At 43.2% G+C, this 19866-nt stretch overlaps 1 protein-coding gene across 2 annotated transcripts in view; it reads right to left on the bottom strand.

Annotated features, from left to right (window-relative positions):
* The window catches only part of STAC (SH3 and cysteine rich domain), a 101905-nt gene that overhangs the window by 38489 nt on the left and 43550 nt on the right, over positions 1 to 19866 (bottom strand). For both annotated transcript variants that reach the window (XM_082663644.1, XM_082663645.1), the window contains exons 3-4: positions 2523 to 2623; positions 917 to 998 (exon numbers count right to left, since the gene is read on the bottom strand). In XM_082663644.1, coding sequence (XP_082519770.1) covers positions 917 to 998; positions 2523 to 2623 — 183 coding nt within the window. The remainder of the gene's footprint in view (positions 1 to 916; positions 999 to 2522; positions 2624 to 19866) is intronic.

Raw genomic sequence — 19866 nt, 5'->3', positions numbered from 1 at the left:
AACTTTCCTCGCATGCTTCCCCCACGACCTGTGCCCATTTCCCAGGTCCCTCCACTGCACTCAGGCCACTCTGCTCCCAAACCTTTGCTGATTGACTGGTTTTCCTCTTTGTTATCCACCCGCAGGACTCCAGTGCCAAGGTTCTTCCCAGCTTTATTTCCTCTAGTGAAAGGCCCTGCTCACCAAGGTACGAAGTCTCGTGACACAAAGTTTGCAGTAGGAGGCAACCTTTTTGAAAGACTTGGACATTACCAGGCTTCCTGGGATTTCTAATTAAAAACTTTCCAGTTTGTAAATTTCTAGTTTAAAAGTTGCTCCCCCTGCCACCACCAAAGGGCAAACATAAATGTAGAGATTTTCAGAAAGGGAGAAGAAATGGAACTGAAGGATATTGAGGAATATATTCAAGCCAGAAATACCTAAAAATATAAGACATTTTTTCCTCATTAAAGAATAAACAATATTCAGTAAGCTCCTTCCAAGCATTGGTCTATAATGTATATCTATTTTCTACAAAAAATTATGAAAAGCAGCCATTGCTGTTTTCATCGTATAGGGTCCAGCAGGTTGAGTAGCTTGTTTAGACACAAGTTGGTCAATGGAGGAGCTGGGCTGTGACCCAGGTCTATGGGATGCCAGGCTCCATGCTCCTTCCACTCTGCCATGCTGCTGATGGCCTTTGGACCTGAGTTCTTGGAAGCTTCATCAGGGAGAGGACAAAAATTTCTAGAGAATTTGGTTCACCTTAAGTTTCCCCTCCAGCAAAACAACGAACCATAACCCAATTAGCCACCAAACGAATGCCACCCCCCCGGTCCCCCACTGGTACGGCAGCACCGGGACCTGGGAGAAGAGCAGCCATCAGTTCTGACGTTGCTGCTCCAAACCCAGCTCAGTTCACCGGGTCCCAACTCACCAATGGGCATAACTTCTTTAATGCATCCAAACTGTTCATGAATGAGCAAGGGGGAGCTGTAGTAACGCCGAAACCCCTTTGGCTGGAGACAGAATGAGAAAAAGAAGGGCTCAATGTTATTGATGAGATGGAGAAAACCTCACGAGAACTCTAAAAATGAAACCAGTTGGTTCCTCTGGGGGTGCCTCCCTGTCTCCCTTTAAGATGCTGACATGTCCTGTAATTTATCCCTGGGGTTGGGTTGGGAGGTACAGGTGTCAATAAGCAAGCTCCACTCCCTCCAGAAAGCAAGCCCCCAGCCCTGCCCTCCCCCGTCCCACTTCTCCTCTGCAGGTGCACATTGCAGCCTCCTTTATGTTGGGCTCCTCATTACTTCCCAGGATACAAATGGACCATTGTGTGTTATCTCACCACGTGATTTATTAACATCATTAAAAGGCCTGGGCATGGGCAAGCAGACCTCACAGGTAGACCTGAAGTCCCTTGTATGTCTGATGAGCTCTACGCAGAGCTTTGTGTTCTAGATTCCGTTCTGGTTTTCTGACCTCTCATCCATGGTTTCTGCCTTGGCTTGTGGGAATCACCATGGGAGGAAAGGAGGGGAGCACGTGAGGCAGGGGTTTTGGAGAAGAGGACACTGCCAATCAGAGTACGGAGATGAATTCTCTAAGAATCCTGACTTACTGTACCCCAGTGTTAGAAGGGAACTGAAGGGTCCCACCCCTACTAGAATTCCAGAATCCCTTCCAATGTTCCTAGCAAGTGGTATCCTCCTGTGAACACTGCTGGGGATGTGGAGAGCAGGAACTCTCACTAATCCTGGAGGCAGGTCTTTGGTGACATCATCTCTGATAGTTAAGACTTGGAACCTACTGATCCTAGGCCTTTTCCCTGAAGCCACAGAGGACGACAGAATCCTGTGTGACAGATCTTAAATTCTTCTGAAGACAGCTGTCATGCCCCAAGTATGTCTAGGGTAGACATTCTTGGTCCCTTCTATAATTCTTTGGCCATCTTAGTTTCAACTATTCTCAAAAGTGTTCTGGGTGGCTTTTTTATCATTGTGTGGCACCAGTACTGAAGTCCACCCCTGAGATGTGACGATCAGCCCAGAATGGGCCAGGCTGAGCCCCCAGCCCTTGGTTTGGCCACCATGATCTGTTACAGTGGTATAGATGTTTACTACTCTCTCCACTTCTGTGGGGTGGTTCATCTCTATCCCATTCTTGATACGCACTGAGCTGTCAGACAAGTAAGCTGGGGCCGAGGGGGTTCCTGGGATGCCTGCTTTCTACTTGCAAAACTTGGACAGTCCCAATGCTAAAATTGGGAAAGTGCCGACCCAGGACAAGTTGTCCACTCTATGAAGGACACTGAGCCCCTTCCACACGTGCAACATGCATCTCCTAAGTTGACAAAGCTCCTTCTTCCTCAATCATTATGCCAACAAGGAAGCCAAGTTGTCCAGCCAGAGACGTGGGGGGTACCTTCCCAGTGTCCAGTTCTCAGGGTGCTGCCGAGAAATATTTTGAATGGAGTGACCTCATCGGGCAGGCAGGTGCCCTGAGCAGCGGTTCCGGGGCACACTCCGGGCACAAGCCCTTACCAGCTTGCCCATGCACCGCTGGGGTGCCAGGCCGTCCATGCACTTGTGGTGGACACTCATCTTACAGGCCTTGCAGCGCAGTCCATGCTTAGCATTTGTTCCTGTCAGATACATGGTGAGCTTTGGTTAGGATACAACCTACTGTTCCCTGGAGACTTGTATGAAATCACTGAAAAAGTGGTCATTCCCATAACCCAGCTAATTCGTCTTTCCTGTGATGTTTATATGAAGATTTAAAAATGGACAAAATATTATGGTAGATTTTTTTACCTTCGTCCATATTTTCTACCCAAAGTATCAGCTCTGGTTTCCTTCCACCCCTTTCCTGTTTATTCCTCCAGACAATCTCAACCTCCTCTGCCTCCATTGCTCACTCAATTCAAGCTTGCAAATCCCACTTTCTTGGCTCTGCATATGGATCACATTTCTGCTCTTCTGTGTATCTTGCTGAGTAGTCCAAGTCTTGAAATTCTACCCATTTTTACCTGAATTCCCATCACACAGTCTGAACTATTGGGCAAACTCTCTGGAAAAGGACCAATAAAGGGGGAACAGCGTGGTCTGTGTGAAAGTGGGGCTGATGATGGTCTAAAGTGGGGGATAGAGGGCTCGATCAGACACCAGCTCCTGCCTGGGGGCAAAGGAAGAGGAGGTGGGGGGCAGTGAAACTACCCCTGCAGTGAGTCGCTTAGTGTCCTGGGACACAGTGCCATAACAGGTGAGAAGAAAGAAAGCAGAGGAGGGAGGAGAGGCAGAGAGTCACCCTGGCCACCGTGTCCAAAATCTTGGCCTGCACCAAGGCCCAAGGCAGCAGCACTGGAGAGGCATCGGGAGGACAGACCAGAGGGCGGGATGTGGGAGCTTCAGGAAGACAGGAGTGGTGCTGGGCACCTCATTTGTTGTTTTACGAAGTGGCTGGATGGAGGCGAAGAGAGGATGCTAAAATGAGATGTCTTCTGTCTCCACTGAGTCCAGGACAGAGGATACAGGACAAGAGGTACCATCTTCTCTGACTTATGAAAAGGAGGCGGCAGGCTTCCAAGCAGGTCTTAAAAATGAGGCGCCAAAATGGATTTCACAGCCCTTAGGTGACCAAGCAAATCAAGCCTATTGGAAAAGTGGAAGGGAGGTGGGAGGCTGGAGGGAGCATTTCTTTGTAGAGTTGTTGAGACACTATTAGTTTTATCCCTAAAACTATGCTTCTCTACATAATGAGAAGAAGGAGGTGCTTTCTTCTCTTCTCAGTCTCCTCCTACTGAGAGGGATTTTGAGGAGATTTGGACACATGGCTGTGGCCACACCCATGGGAGCATGTAGGTGAGGGATACGGGTGACCAGTGGTCCTGCCAGCCTACCAAGGAGAAACAGCCATATAGGCAAGGCCCGCACCTTAAAAGCTTGTCAGCAAAAGGATGTGTGAATACTTTCCATGGATCACGTGGAATGCTGCCCAAGAAGACCAGCTGGAAAGGCAACGAGCTTCCCTCAGTAGGAATTAATATGTCCATATGCTGTGACACATGAGGTCACAGGTCTCCCCTATATATCATAGCTGACCACAGACACAAAGCGAGGACAGCCCAACACACATAAAATCCACCCTCTTCTCCACCACTGCCTCCTCCAAACCATCACCACGCCTTGTCCGGACCAATTCCTGACTGAATTGCCTTATCCATTTTTGCCTTCCTCCACTGTGTGTAGAACCTCCTACTTAATGGTCTCTCAGTAGGTTTCCCTGCCTTTCTGATGTTATACAAAATGCTCACCATGGTGGCGAGACTTTGTATGATTTGGTGGGAGCCCATTTCTAACTTTGTCTCAGGCCGACCCCTCTTGTTCACCAGGGTCTAGCCACATGACCTTCTTCAAGTTCCTTAAATGCACAAGCTCTTGAATCCCTCAGGGTCTTTACACATGCTGCCCTGTGTGCCTGCAATGCTTGTCTGTAGCTCCTCACTTGTTTCACTGTCCTCATCCTTAGGGCTGCTTGTCATTTCTTCAATGAGGCCTTCTGGGGAACATTCCCCCTCCCCCCCCAAATTATCTTTTTTTCCTGTTAGTCTTTTCACAGTGCTCTGTTGTTATCTTTCACAGCATTTATCACAGTTGTTATTTATTTGAGAGTTCGTTTTTGTCTTTTCCTCTGGACTATGAACTCAATGAGGCTAAGGACTGAGTCTGTCCATTTGCCACTGTATACCCAGCTCTGGGTATGATGCCCAATAAATACGTATTAAAGAAATTAATGAACGAATTCTTTTGTAGTCAGTCACACACATACTGAAATCAGTGGTGACTGATTTAGATAATTAATTGAAGTTGATTTCATCGATGGCATTCAAGAGCTGAAAGAGGACTTGGAGATCATCTATGTGTATGATTTTATTTTATATTATTTTTTTAACATCTTTATTGGAGTATAATTGCTTTACAATGGTGTATGTGTATGATTTTTATTTCACAGACGGAAGCCTGAGGGTCCAAGCAGTAGAATGACTTATCTTAGGTCAGAGGAGGTCCTGCTTAGTTTCACTCTTTCCCTGCTTGACCCAAACATTTCCTCCTTTTATTTGGCTTGTTTAACCTACATGGGGATGCAGTTGAGGATAATGAGATGATAAAATAGGGTCTATGAGAACCTGACAGTCAGCTGAGAAAAGCAACAGGAAAACTCTTGACTGGACAAAGCCCTAGAAACCCTTCAGGAGGTATTACCTGAAAACTCCCTTCACGAAGGCATCATTTAACACAAAGTGTGTCTGCTGTTATAAATACAGAAAGTCAAAGTGACATATAAACACACCATAAATTCCTGGGTATGTGTGCTTGTTCATAAATACTAGTTGGAAAATCTCTTTTTCATTTTGAGAATAACCACTTAGCTGAAAAAATTGCAATGTCTTCAAAAGACTGGACTTTGAAGGCAGTAACTTAATTTTTGTTTTCAAATAGAGAATGCTATTTGTGCCTTATGTGAGAATGTAAGTAAAAGCTTCCAAGAGGAAAGTTATTTCATTGTGTGCTGGACTCTGAAATAGAGCCATTATATATTAAGGTACATTTTCCTTCAGACCTGAACACCATAATTTCAGTTTTCCTTGCTTGTTCTAAAACACTCCACTATATGAGTCAGACCACCTGCAATTATTTGGTTTCAGGTGTTCCAATTTCTACCACGGAATAACAAAAGTGATTGAAGAGGAAAGCTTGTATTCTGTGGCTCAGAGACTAGTTCAAAGGAATAATTTACACCCCAGCAGTGGCATTAGTTTACTGTAGCAAGATATGGAGAAGCTATAATCTAACTTGTTTTATCACCACTGATCTCCATCACAAAGGCATCACTGAATGTGACTGTTATGCCTCAGTAGGGTGGGAAAAACATGATTTTAAATTTGAATCTGTCTCATGTGGGCTCTTTAAACTTAGGAAAACTACTAAAATTCTTGGAGCTTCAGCTGTCTCATCATCAAATGGGAATAGTACTAACTACTCTCAGGGTTGCTAATAGTAATAGCATCATAATATATGCAAAGGGGATGGCATGGGTTTACACACTTTGAAAAATAAAGATATCACTGGATTTTGAGTAAATATGGTGGACTGGCAACATGAGTTTCCCACTTATTCATACCAAAACCCCACTAAAATTAGCAAGAATGAAAAAATGGTATAAACGCCCAAATAACAGAGTTACTGGGAGGAGTGGCAAGAGTAGAAGAAAGTTCAACATACATACATTTGGAAGATAGCAACTGAAGGTGTGGTAAGCAATTTAGCAGAAGAGAGGAAGATTGGATTTCCCAATAGCAACTTGGAAACTAGAAGGTCATGGAGCTTCAAAAACCGTGGAATTTCAAAATTCTGCAAGAAGAAAATTTCCAACCTAGAATTTTATACCCAGCCAAATTACCAACAAGTATGAAGGCAGAATAAACACATATTCAGATCATCAGGAATTAAAAATATTTAACTTTCCACACACGCTTTCTTAGAAAACTACTGAAGAATGTACCTTAGAAAGATTAAGAAATAAATCAAGGAAGAAAAAAATATCAGACTCAGTGTGCAACACAAGAACAACATAGAGGAGAGGTAAGTGATATGCCCATATGACAACACAGTAATAGCCCTAGACAGGAGCCACAGATGAAGTGAGGCAGTAGACTTGGGAAAAAATGGAACTTAAACATTTACAGAGCTTTTTTAGATTTGGATATCATAATAGATATGGCATTAGACAGATATATGAGAGTATATAAAAAAAAAACAATTATAGGTGCATGAAAAGTCAAGGAAATGAAAAAGGCAATTTCCAGTATGAAGCAACATAAAACCTGCGTAAGGAAAGAAATGTAATCATGGTACAATACTAGAATCAGAAGTGAGCAATGGTCATAAGAGTGTATAAAGTGACTAGTTAACACAAAATTGTGATAAAACTACTTGGGAAGACGACAGAGCAAGGGAGCAGCAGACTGTGATGTGACTCTTGTGGGAAAAGTGAGAGTGAGGAAGAAGTGAACAAGCAGGGGTTGCTGGAGGGGTTAGAGCTGAATCCTCATCCTCTATAGCAGGAAGCCAAGACATGTTTGATTCATCAATAAATAGTAGTAGAAGCACAGGATTTAGAAATATTGAAATGAATGCTAGAAGCAACGATTAAAAAAGATGAAAGTGGTTGACTTTCAGAAGCGAGTCTGGGTTATAGGATGAGACAGTTTCCACTGTAGTATTTTCAGTACCATCAGTACCACCTTTAAACTAGTCTCATGTACTACTGTGACAAAAAGCAAAGTTGTACTTGCAGGAAACCAGGTCAAGTCAGCCCCTTGGAATGATGTGGTCCTTGGAATATGGAGATATAGGGAAGACATGGGGCCAGATCTTCACAGAAACCATCAGTTCTTCCCTGGGATATGAACTTCTAGGATAAATCTAAGATATTTCTATGAGTTACAGTTGAAAATTGTTAAGAATGTGAGTTGTGATATTGAGATGGATTTTGGAATGGATCAGTGAAAACCAATACAACACTGATTAACTGTTGGGCACTGAGCCATTTTATGAGCCTGGTATCATTTACCACTATGGATAAGTGAGCTGTCCATAGAAAACCAAGTGTTGAAGCTCCAGTGAATGAAGAAGTTTATATATAGATGTTAGGAGAAAATATTGAAGGGGTTTTCTCAATGCAAATGGCTGAATCAACTACACTGGATGACAGGCTTTTTAAAAGAAATGATATCGATTACAGATATCTATAAAACAATTGGCCAGACTAATTTTGATAAGATTTTGCCATCGAGGCATTGCTTACCCCTTGGCTGAATTTCATATAGTATCAGAGTTAAAGATAAAACAATTGTTGCCCTTGAGATCACTTACCTAGAGGAACAATATGGAGAATGGGTAAAAATAAGAAAAAGAAATGTGTAAGAAAAGAAATGTAATCATAGTACGGTACTTAATCAGCGGTGAACAATAGTTAACATTGTTACTGATAATTAATTTGCTTCCAGATTGTACAACCATGGTATCAACTCCTACAATTTATTTGATAAAATTAATGTAAATTAGACAAGAAAGATACCTTACTATGATTTGGGAAAAAAAACTTTAAAAAATCTAGAAATAAATAATATATATGTTATATATATATGAATATCTAGAAATAGATTCATAAATATTTCTTGGATTACATAAAAAATATATAAATGATTCAAAGGTAAATACAGATGAGATAGTTCAAAGATGTTCCAGGCCCCTGTTCTTACCGGTTTAGCTACTGGACTCCCCTCAGCCTCTGGCAGTACAGGCCGTGGCTGGGAGAGGAGACTGCAAGGGATCAGGAGATCGCTTGCATCAAGAGTCTGCAAAGCCTCGGAGGGCCAGAAGCCAGGCTCACAGAAGGGCCTCAGAGCCACAGATGAGAGCAAAAGTGGAGGGTGTGTTTTCAGTGCCTGGGCAGACCAGAGGCATTTAAGGGCTAGGGACTATGAAAACAGTAGTAAAGATGGTAGAGTTAGTATTTTTAAACTAAAGGCCATAACAAAACCTCCGATGGGTGATAAAAACCGGCATTATAATGCAGCTAGCATTATTCATGGGCCATTTGCCTTTCAATGAACACTAACACAAGGAATGAAACAGAATTCCTTAGCATTCCCTCCCTGATGGGACCTCTGCCGACTCTCCTTGCTTCATTCTCAATATGCTCCACCTTGAGCTACTCCTTGGTTTTACCAGATCATTTGTGGCTCCTGGCAAGGGTGGCCGGCTCCTGCCACTTGAGCGCTGCTCACATTGCCTCCTCTGCCTTTCTTGCTCAGGTGCTCAACAGCTTCCCATTTTCTTGAAGCCCTTTTAAGGATTTTCCAAAGCCTCCTGCACACACACTCTCCCTGCTTCCACCACCTCAGGACCCACACTCTCCTCTGTTCCCTTACTGTTCCCAGGTACGTTTCCCAAAAGGCCCTTGACTTGGAGTGATGGCTTATTCACCTCTAGAACCCCTGTGGCCAGGAAAGGGCTTGGCACAAAGAACATCGCTGTCCGTGAGGAATGATCAGCCTACTCAGACCTGGGCCAGAGAAGTGCCCAGGCTGAGAGAATGCTGGGGTTCTGCCCCACTCATGCTGTGGAAGGAGTGAGGTTCCTTCTTGTGGCCCCTGGCTCCCGGAGGCGTGTGTGACTACCAGGTTCTAGTCACCTGCAGATCTTTACTCCCTGGGCTCCCAGCTGGTCAGTCTTGCTTTTCATGCCAATGTTCCAATGTGACTGCATCCTGGTTTGTTGGGACCCAGAACTCTCCAAGCTCCCGGTTGACCCTACAATCCAGGCCAGAATACTGTTCCATCTGATGACTGCCTGACCTAGGAAGGGGCTGAAAGCCGATTCTGGGAATCACTCCTTCCACCTCTGCTACTGATTCCTCAAACCCTCCTCAAAGCAGATGCTGATAACTGTCTGGACCTGTCCTCATACTGTGGTGTACTAGAAAGAACTTGAGCTTCAGAATTCGAGCAATACAGCTTAAACTGGCCCCAAACTTCGGAAATCACTCAATAGTTAGAAAGTTTTCTGATAAAGGGGAAAAAATGGGAACATTTTTCCCATCACAGTTGAACTCTACTCATGAGAACTTGATTAAAAATAACCCATGCTCTCTGTCCCCTACTATGAGTTCAATTGAACAAGATGGTTTGAAGACCCCTGGGCCATCTTTCCCTGACTATATTCCCCACTCCCTGCCACATTACATCTTTTCCAACTCCTTCCTAGCTTAAAAAAATTAATGGCATTCATTGTTTATAAATGCTTCTGTTGATCTTTCCTATTTCGGTTTCTGACTCCTAGTGGAAAAACTCTCCCTACTTCTCCCGCCCCTCACCCACACGGAGCTTCAAAAATAGCAACAGGAGTTGGGTTGGCTCAGGGCTTTGTGTTTGGAGTCCATAGCCTTTGCCCTCTGGGTCATTTCACGTCCTAACACCATGGCCAGCAAGCTTTCCTTTTGTTACATGTGTGTGGCTTGAAGTTTTGAGACATGTCTTCCTGAATGATCACTTTCTCATGACCATCTGGAATACCCCTGACCTCAGTAATAATCTCTGCTGCTCTCTGTCTTCTCCTCTTTTCTGAGGTCTGCAGTTTTCACAGTCTCATTTGCTTTCTTCAGAATTGTTCTTCTAGCTTAGGGCTCAAGAACTTGTACTTATCCTCAGCTCTCCTAAGAATGGATTGGCCAATCTATGCTATACCCCGTCTCTCCATCTCCAAAGTGCTTCCCGAGGAATTTGGCATGCTATTAATCTCAACCTTTCATACATACAGATAGCTTTAATCGTACTGAACAATTTTTGAGTTTTTTAATACACAAAGAACATTCACTTGTATCAATGTATTTAATTATCAGTAAATTCCATGAAGTAGGTATTGTTATTTTCAATCTCATTTGAAAGACACTGGGATTAAAAGATGCTCAACATCGCTAATTATTAGAGAAATGCAAATCAAAACTACAATGAGGTATCACCTCACACTGATCAGAATGGCTATCATGAAAAACTCTACAAATAATAAATGCTGGAGAGGATGTGGAGAAAAAGTAACCTTCCCACACTGTTGGTGGGAATGTAAATTGGTAACAGCCGCTATGGAGAACAGTATGAAGGTTCCTTAAAAAACTAAAAATTGAGCTACCATATGATCCTGCAATCCCATTCCTGGGCACATATACAGAGAAAAACATAATTGGAAAAGACACATGTACCCCTATGTTCATAGCAGCACTATTTACAATAGTCAAGACATGGAAGTAAAACCAAAGTGTCCATCGACAGATAAATAGATAAAGAAGATGTGGTATATATCTATATATCTATATATCTATACACACACACACACACACACACACACACATATACAATGGAATATTACTCAGCCATAAAAAAGAATGAAATAATGCCACTTGCAGTAACATGGATGAACCTAGAGATGATCAGACTCAGTGAAGGAAGCCAGACAAAGACAAATATCATATGATTATCACATATATGTGGAATCTAAAAAAATGATACAAATGAACTTATTTACAAAACAGAAATAGACTCACATAGAAAGCAAATTTGTGGTTACCTAAGGGGAGCCAGCGGAGGAATAAATTAGGAATTTGGGATTAAAATATATACATCACTATATATAAACTAGACAACCAACAAGGACCTACTGTATAGGACAGAGAACTATACTCAATAACTTGTAATAACCTATAATGGAAAAGAATGTAAAAAAGAATATATATTTATATATATGTATAACTGAATCACTTTGCTATATACCTGAAACTAACACAACACTGTAAACAAACTGTATTTTAATAAAAATTAAAAAAAAAGAAATTGGGATTGAGAGAAGGTAAATCAATTGTCCAAGGTCACTCCATCTACTAAGTGCAGAGCCAGAATGCAAACACCCACCCCAACCTCTCTGCCCCATTCTGCCTCTCTCCTGGCTCTCTCTTGCAGTTCTGTATTTTGAATTTGTTTGCAATGATCCACTTGTAGATGCTCACTAGTGCCACTTATGATGACTGTCAGGGCAGTGAACGAAGTTCCACTTCTACAAATCTGATGGGACAAAGCCTTTACTTCTTTGCCTTTGTCAGCTACTGGAGGTTTTAGAATAAGCATCAAGCTAGGGAGCTTGAGAATAATTCTTTGGGCAATCAGGTTGAGGAAGCATTCCTGAGAAAAGCAGTAATTCGATGTCAGTTTGCTTTCAGAAGAGGGTTGGCAGCAGTGTCAAGGGGATGAGGCGGTAGAGATGGATAAAAGAACATAGTTTAGGAAGTTCTTGAAACAGTTCACATGAGATGTGCTGAAGCCTGGCCTGAGGCAGGAACAGTGGGAAGAGGGGAGGGAGTTGGCCATGGAGAAGTCACAGAAGTAGAACTGACAGAGTGTGCTGCTCATGGGTGGGGTTTCTAGAGAGAGGGGCTGGGAGAAGTCAAAGATAGCCTTGAGGTTCTGGCCAGGTAGATGGGAGCTCCAGTAGGAGAGGCCAGCAGTAAAGCGGCAGGTTTTATGGGGGAAGGAGATGATTTGCTTCACTGTGGGAAGATGTAGGCATTTCAGCATCCACAAGGCATCTGAGCAGCAGAGTTCCGGTAGCTAAAGTGAGAGACCAGAGCTTGGGAAAGAGGCCGGCCAGCACCAGTACATGCCCCCTGGGACAGCAGGACAGGAAGACAGGGACAAGCAAAGAGCCCTGAACCTTACTGCTAAGTGGGCACCACTGCTTTTGGGCACTGTCTCATTGAATCTTTATGCCACATCTATCAGAGAGATATTTTTATTTCTATTTTTAAAACGAGAAAATCAACGCTCAGAAAGTGTTCCTGGAAATCTCCTTCTCAAAGAGGGCTATCAGGCTGATCTCACGTGAAGTGATACAGTCCTTCTGGGTCAGAGTCAAGCGGGTTCACTGTCCCACCTCGGTTATAGTAAGTCATTCTTGTGACTTCTCTTTATGGCATTACAGTGCTTGGATCTTAGACTGTAAGGGATCAGAATGGAGCAGATGTAAACTCTTGAAGCCATGTTCTTGCCGTGTCAATGGAAACACACATTTCCCTGATTGGAGGTATAAAGTGTGTGTGTGGTGAGCACACATGCTGGCAGGTATCTACGTGTGCACTCCTGTGCTCGCTTGTTGTCATGTTGTTGGGACGAGGAGTGTGGGGTAGCTAAAGGCTTATGGATCTTTCCAGATAAGCTTAGCATGTGATAGAATAGTCTATGCTGTGTTTTTCTGGTTCAGCAACCAGACAATGCTCGATCAACTACAAAGAAAATGCATTAGTATTTCTCTTCCCCTCATCTTCTGTCCTTAATAGCTGGGTCACAGTATATAGGTGTCTCCCTTACACACACACACACACACACACACACACACACACACACACACACACACACACACACACACACACACACACACACACACACACACCTGCCAGATGCTTTGAGCCCCAGACACACACAAAGGGCTGTCCTATTTTTTTTTTTTTTTACTACTGGCCCAGTTCTGTCATTTATGTGATATCCCTGGGGCTGCACAAGCAAAGGGACCTTTCTAAAGTAGGTCAGTGGAGTGTTCTCTGCCCTGGCAGCTGAATGCAGGCACAAGATACGCATCTTCCAACAGGTTTCTGCCTCCCCTGTTTTTAACAGGAGATGGCCTATTCCAGGAGATCCCTAGCTTCCAAACATGGAATTAATCATGGGTCCTTTCTACATTTGTCTGCCATGGCTTGGTCTTAACCTCAAGCAGGAAGGCATAAATCAGCAACATCACAGTCAGGAAAATGTTCTGCAGCCACAAGTTTAGAAAAGGCTTAAAGTATATCCAGAATTCACTGCCTACTTTCTGTCCACCCAATTCCACCTTGATAGATTTCTCCTCCTTTCCTTCTGTCCTAGGCAGCTTTTTAATTTCTTGGTAGGTGGGACAAGGAGGAAACATATGAAGCACAGAGGGTCTCAGAAGAACATGGAAATATATATATTCAGAATCTATTGGCTATGATATTACTAAATAGCATCTAGTTGGTGACCTAGACCTTCGGAGAATGACTAAAAATGTAACAAAAGACTGCCTTGAATTATCATTCTCCCCTGTCTGGCCAGTTATTTATGCAGTGGAAATACTCTCCTGTATTGACATTTCTTTCCACTAAGGTATGATTTTAAAAGCCTCCTGAAATACAGTTCTCTTCTTTGGGGCACGAATAACATCATTTCTCTGGAAATCATGTCTATGCTGTGATTCAAGAAATCACCCAAACATCTGCAAACATCATGATGGAAAATAATTTAAGAGGGACAGTCTCTTCCCTTTGGCTACCTTTTTTTTTTCACAATTTTCCCCTCAAATTTGGCCATTTAAGACTTTGGTCAGTTACTAGTAAAATAAACAGTTCATAGGAATGAAGTCCCTCATTTTCTTTCGTACACTGATAGGATAGCAGCAGTGTTTGACAAGCTGAGAAATTTTTATTTTATTTTATTTATTTATTTTATTTATTTTATTTTTTTTTTGCGGTACGCGGGCCTCTCACTGCTGTGGCCTCTCCCGCTGCGGAGCACAGGCGCCGGATGCGCAGGCCCAGTGGCCACGGCTCACGGGCCCAGCCGCCCCGCGGCACATGGGATCCTCCCGGACCGGGGCAAGAACCCGCGTCCCCTGCATCGGCAGGCGGACTCTCAACCACTGCGCCACCAGGGAAGCCCTTTATTTTTTATGCATATAAAGATTCTCTCGTCACCACCTGGTCCCCTTCTTATTCTCAGTAATCGTGACATGTTTAAGGACAGGGTGGGAGGCAGTGCCCATGTCTTCCTAATGTCAGCAGATGTGTACCTTAAGAAAAACAACTTTAGGAACAGATGTGGAAGTATGGCTATCACTGAGATGAACCAGCCTCTAACAGTTCCTTTGGTTGCCCGACTTCCCTAACTAGTCCCCCAAACAGGACTCAGATATTCTCCCATCAGTGATGCGGCTTTGGAACATCCCAGTCTGATGCTCTGGACGGGGGTGTGGGATGGGATGGCCTTGAAAGGCCAGTAAGAGCATAACGAGGCCTGTTAAACCCACCCTTCCCAGTGGACACCACAGCATCTGCATGGAAGGAGGCCCAGCAGGTCTTCATTTGCAAGAGTCAGGGGCTCCTCCTCACTTCTTCCAGTTTCTAGATAATTCTGGTCTCTTCTCCTTTGGTACCTCTCAGTCTCCTCATTTGAATTTATGAAGGTATTAGACATCAGCACCGGGCCGGTACACAGTTGGTGTTCAACGTTTGATGGATCCATGGCTGTTGAGATTACCTGCAGTTCTACTTCTTTTTTTTTTTTTTTTGCGGTACCCGGGCCTCTCACTGTTGTGGAGCACAGGCTCCGGACGCTCAGGCTCAGCGGCCATGGCTCACGGGCCCAGCCGCTCCACGGCATGTGGGATCTTCCCGGACCAGGGCACGAACCCGTGTCCCCTGCATTGGCAGGCGGACTCTCAACCACTGCACCACCAGGGAAGCCCCAGTTCTACCTTCTTAACTGTGAGTATTTTTCTGTGTATAATAAAAATAATCATAACCATAATTCTCATAATAGTTATCAATGGCTGAGCAATCATTTATCTATTTATTCATTCAACAGATTCATACTGAACACCTGTTACAGGATGGGTGCCAGACTTAGCGCTGAGGATGCTACAGCGAACACAACACACCACAGCCACTGCCCTCAGGAGTTTACACCATCAGATTTGCCATTCACCTCGTCTGCGTGACTGCATTAATCACCTGTCTCCTTTGCTCCTTTCACAGTGTTGTAAGGGAACATGCATTTTAAAGAATTATATTATACTAAACAGAAGACAATTATAGACAGCATCTGCTTTTGGTTGACAATAAAATACAAGAGAATCAGATACTACAATAAAGGAGTCAAAATAAGGAATAGGGACTTCCCTGGTGGTCCGGTGGTTAAGACTCCACACTTCCATTGAAGGGGGTGAGGGTTTGATCCCTGGTTGGGGAACTAAGATCCCACATGCCGAGTGGTTCAGGGGGCCAAAAAAAAAAAAGAAGGAATAAAAAACCTAGAAGAATGCATGGGGAATACAGGACAGCAAAAAAATAAAATTTCACAATCAAAATCCTTATTAGAAGAAGTGAAGGTCAGAACTGATAGTACAGATGATTTAATTACTATCATAAAGCAGCAGTTCTCAGATCTTTTGATTTCATGGACTAAAGTAAAAGGCGAGAGTGTGCAACTGGCTTCAGTGAGAGCAGAGTGGACAGGGGACGAAGCCGCAGAACACGCTGAGGGACATTAAGTGGAAACCGCAGGAATTCCCAGATTGGACTCTGCTCACCATTCTGCCCCAATCTGCAAGAGATGCATTAGCCAAGCAAGGGGGCCCATGGCAATGTCCTTCCTTATGCCTTTGGTACCATATCCTCTTGAAAAATATTACTGGAAATATACTGGACAACTGAGAAACAAAAATAAGAGCTGAAGAATGGAGATGTTACGTAAGAATAGAGCTGGTGGTAAATACTAAAATCAGTTACAATTGGAAATGTCTAAATCAATGTATAAATCTTGTTATAAAAGGTATGTATACCTTAAGATTTATTCTCAAATGTCTGAATTGCAAAACATTGGAAGAGCAATAAAAATATGGATTGACAAGAGTGCCGTACTTAATTAGCAAAAACAAGAAGTGGAAATACTATTGCTGGCACGATGGGAGTTGGGATTAAAAGTTGGATAAGCTTATCTGCAATAATAGAGGAATAAAACTACCATATTTATTATACTTTTTAATAACTTGAAAAATGTGGAATAACGAGTGCTTTTTGAAAACCTCAGAGGTAATTGTTAGGAGAAGAATATATTACATATCTTTCAAACTGTGGAGGTTATAAAAGGAAAGAACATGTAAATCACACGTCACATACACGTGCGCGCGCACACACACACACACACACACACACATACACGAACTGGAAGGAAACAGGAAACACAGAATAGAAATCATATAGTACCAGACAAAAGGAAGCCAAATATTTCACTCATAACAATGAATACTAATGCATAAACGTCTTCCATTTAAGAAGAAAAATTTAGGTTGGAAAAAAAAGAAATCTAAAATCCAATTATGCTTATTTTCAAAAGAAGCACTTAGATGACATGACAAAAAAGGTTTAAAGTTACAGGTAGATAAAGGCATATCAGGCAAGTATTAAAAAACTAAGGTGGAAGCATTATTATAACAATGGGATTCATGACAGAAGTATTAAACAGGATAGGTAGCTGTTTTATTTGGCTATGGATATAATTCACAATGAAGGAATCCATGTAATGTCCCTTTGCGCGCTGAGTAGCTTTACATGAAAATGTGCAACACAAAGGAGAAATACAGAGAAAGATGACAGATGAGAAAATTGACCTTCTGTGTCAAGCTTCCTTCTGGGCAGGCTGGAGACTTGACACACCACGGGAATGGCTTGCAAAGGGATTAGGGAGTTTTCCATGTTCTTCTATTTCTGTTGGTTGGTATTTAAGGCAGGCGATTTTTCTCCCACTCACTCACTGCTCTTTTTAAAATACCCACTACATGTCGGTGGGTGCTGTGCTGGCTGCTGTGGGAATAGGCACCTGCATCACACCAGATCATTCCTTCAAGGGGCAGGCTGTTTGAGAAATGACATGAAAGTTCAGAGAAAGTGGTCACCACAGGAACTGGAGAAAGTCTTTTAATTGATTTGGTGCTGGCATGGATAGAGAAATGGGGCAGGAAGGAAGGGTGTCCCAGATCTTCCAGAGAAGAGCAAAAACGCTGGGGCACTGACAATGGGCTCAAAACACATTAGGACCATTGCAGGGTAGCGTGGTGAGCAATCTGGTAACATGGGCAGTCCTCTCCAACTTCTATGTTCCTGTCTTCTGTTTTGGCAGCAGGTCAAGTGATACCATGCAGTCCCATGTGAGGTCCCAGAACACAACACTAGGCCCTGACAGAAGCTGCTTCCACCCCTGTGTGAGGCTCTAACATACCTCCTTCCTTGGAGCCTACCAACATCCATTTCTGCTCAATCTTTGCTGGAAGGAATGTGGTTTACTTTTTCATTTAAGTCATTTTAAATGAGACAGAATGTATTTCTTAAAATACATGGCAGGGCTTCCCTGGTGGCGCAGTGGTTGAGAGTCTGCCTGCCAATGCAGGGGACACGGGTTCGTGCCCCGGTCTGGGAAGATCCCACATGCCGCAGAGCGGCTGGGCCCGTGAGCCATGGCCGCTGAGCCTGCGTGTCCGGAGCCTGTGCTCCGCAATGGGAGAGGCCACAACAGTGAGAGGCCCACTTACTGAAAAAACAACAACAACAACAACAAAAAAAACATGGCAGCAGGCATAAAATTTCAGGAAACTAATGGAAGATGCTAGCTGAAAAGTATTTTGTGCCCCTTTAGTTAAAAGGTGCTGAGTACAATGTTCTCTGAGAACATGGGATCTGAACTGAAGTCTTAATAACTCTTTAATGAACTTGCTTTTGCAGGCACTGTAAAGGCTTTCCAAATTGTGTCCATTAAAGAGAGACATGCCAAATAGTGTTCAATGACAGCCGAGTGGAATTAGGGAAAAGAAAATCTTCAGGAGGGAGAACCCCGTTATCACCCATTTGCTCCACTGCCTCTGTTCTCCACTGATAACACCTGGTTGTCTTCAGGATAGCAGGACTTCAAAATGCTAACATGTGCTGTGATTATACAAAGGGAGTGTAGTGTACAGCATTTTCCAAACATATTTTACTATAGAAAATCCTCCCTCCCCAAACCTACGAAGCCTACTTCTGGGAATACTTTTAGAAGCTCTTCCTTTTAGCATCTTGAACTCTGCCTCACTGTATCATCTATCATTGTGCACCTGGGACCCTGAGCAAGTTTAAACCCTCTTCCAGATGAGATCACTTCAGCTATTTGAAGACAATGACTGTGTTCCCCAAAGTCTTCTCCCAGCCAAGCATTGCCACCTCCTGTAAACATTCCTCAGCCGGCAGGGTCACTATCTCCCTACCCTGGGTGTGCTCCAGTTTTATTTACTTTCACTTAAAACTCTGTCCCCAGAAGCAACACAATTCTCTCAAGGGGGCCAGATAAGCAAAGAATACAAAGAAATTACTTCTGTTGGTCCAGGCATTACGTTACCTTTTTGTCCCCTAGTAGAAAAGTAGCAGTTTACTGCTACTTGTAAGCAATTAAGACTCCAGAGATTAACAATCCCATAGGGCAAACCACTGAGGTCTAGGTACCACATTTTATGATGGACACATACCACAGCCCAAAGGAAAATATACATCTGAAATTTAAGAAAAAGGTTCTAGAGAGCACTTGTATTTTCTTATTTATAAGCTGCACAGCTCCTAAAACAACTGTCCACCTAAATGACTGATGGCATTTCAAGAGTTTTAATTCCATCCTGAGAATACATAGATTTTACATTTGCTTTTTTTAATATTCCCCTTGATTTCTGTTTGGCATTTTCCACCAAGAAACAACTTCAACGGTGAGTGAATATTTCCATTCAAGGTGTGGTTAATGTTTCAATGTTTATGGCTTTTTCAAGCAATCAGATGAGGTCCGAATAGGTCAGGAAACAACTAAATTAATGGTCAAACAAAAGCATAGCAGAAAGTTCCGTGACTCAGTGTAATGTAATATTTCCTGTCCTTATATTATCCATTATAATGATAACACAGTGTTATAGCTACAACAATGCCACGGTCCATCTGCATTTCACATTCATTCCTAGTGGAGGATGTTTTTATATTGCGTCTTGTAGCATTAAAGTGTGTTTACAGAGATACTGATGCTGTTAGTGCCTCGCCTAGATTTTACTTATCGTACTGACACTGTGAGTATTGGCTCCAAATGGCTCACAGGTGCCCTTTTTCAGAGAATTGTTCTCAGCCAAATGGGATCCTCTTTGTCTGGGATGTCACACTCCCACTGCCCCCTGGGGGGCAGCCACGGCCAATGACTGAGCGACAGTATACAAAGGCCAACACCTTGGTCTCAAGTGGGGCTACTTGGCGATATGATAAAATCTGTGTTCCAGAACTCCCCCTGGGTGGGATCATGTGACGTCAACTCCAGCTGAGACCACATCCTTGCTTGACTCCTCCCCCTGCCTGGTCCTGTTTCTCTGATTCCCCTTCTCCAGAGGGCTCTCCCCATAATAAACCACTTTCACTAGGATCTCTAACTCTGTC

The sequence above is a fragment of the Grampus griseus genome (assembly GCF_964374135.1).
Source record: "Grampus griseus genome assembly, chromosome: 10".
Classification (NCBI taxonomy): Eukaryota; Metazoa; Chordata; class Mammalia; order Artiodactyla; family Delphinidae; genus Grampus; species Grampus griseus.
This window is presented reverse-complemented; position numbering and strand designations above follow the sequence as displayed.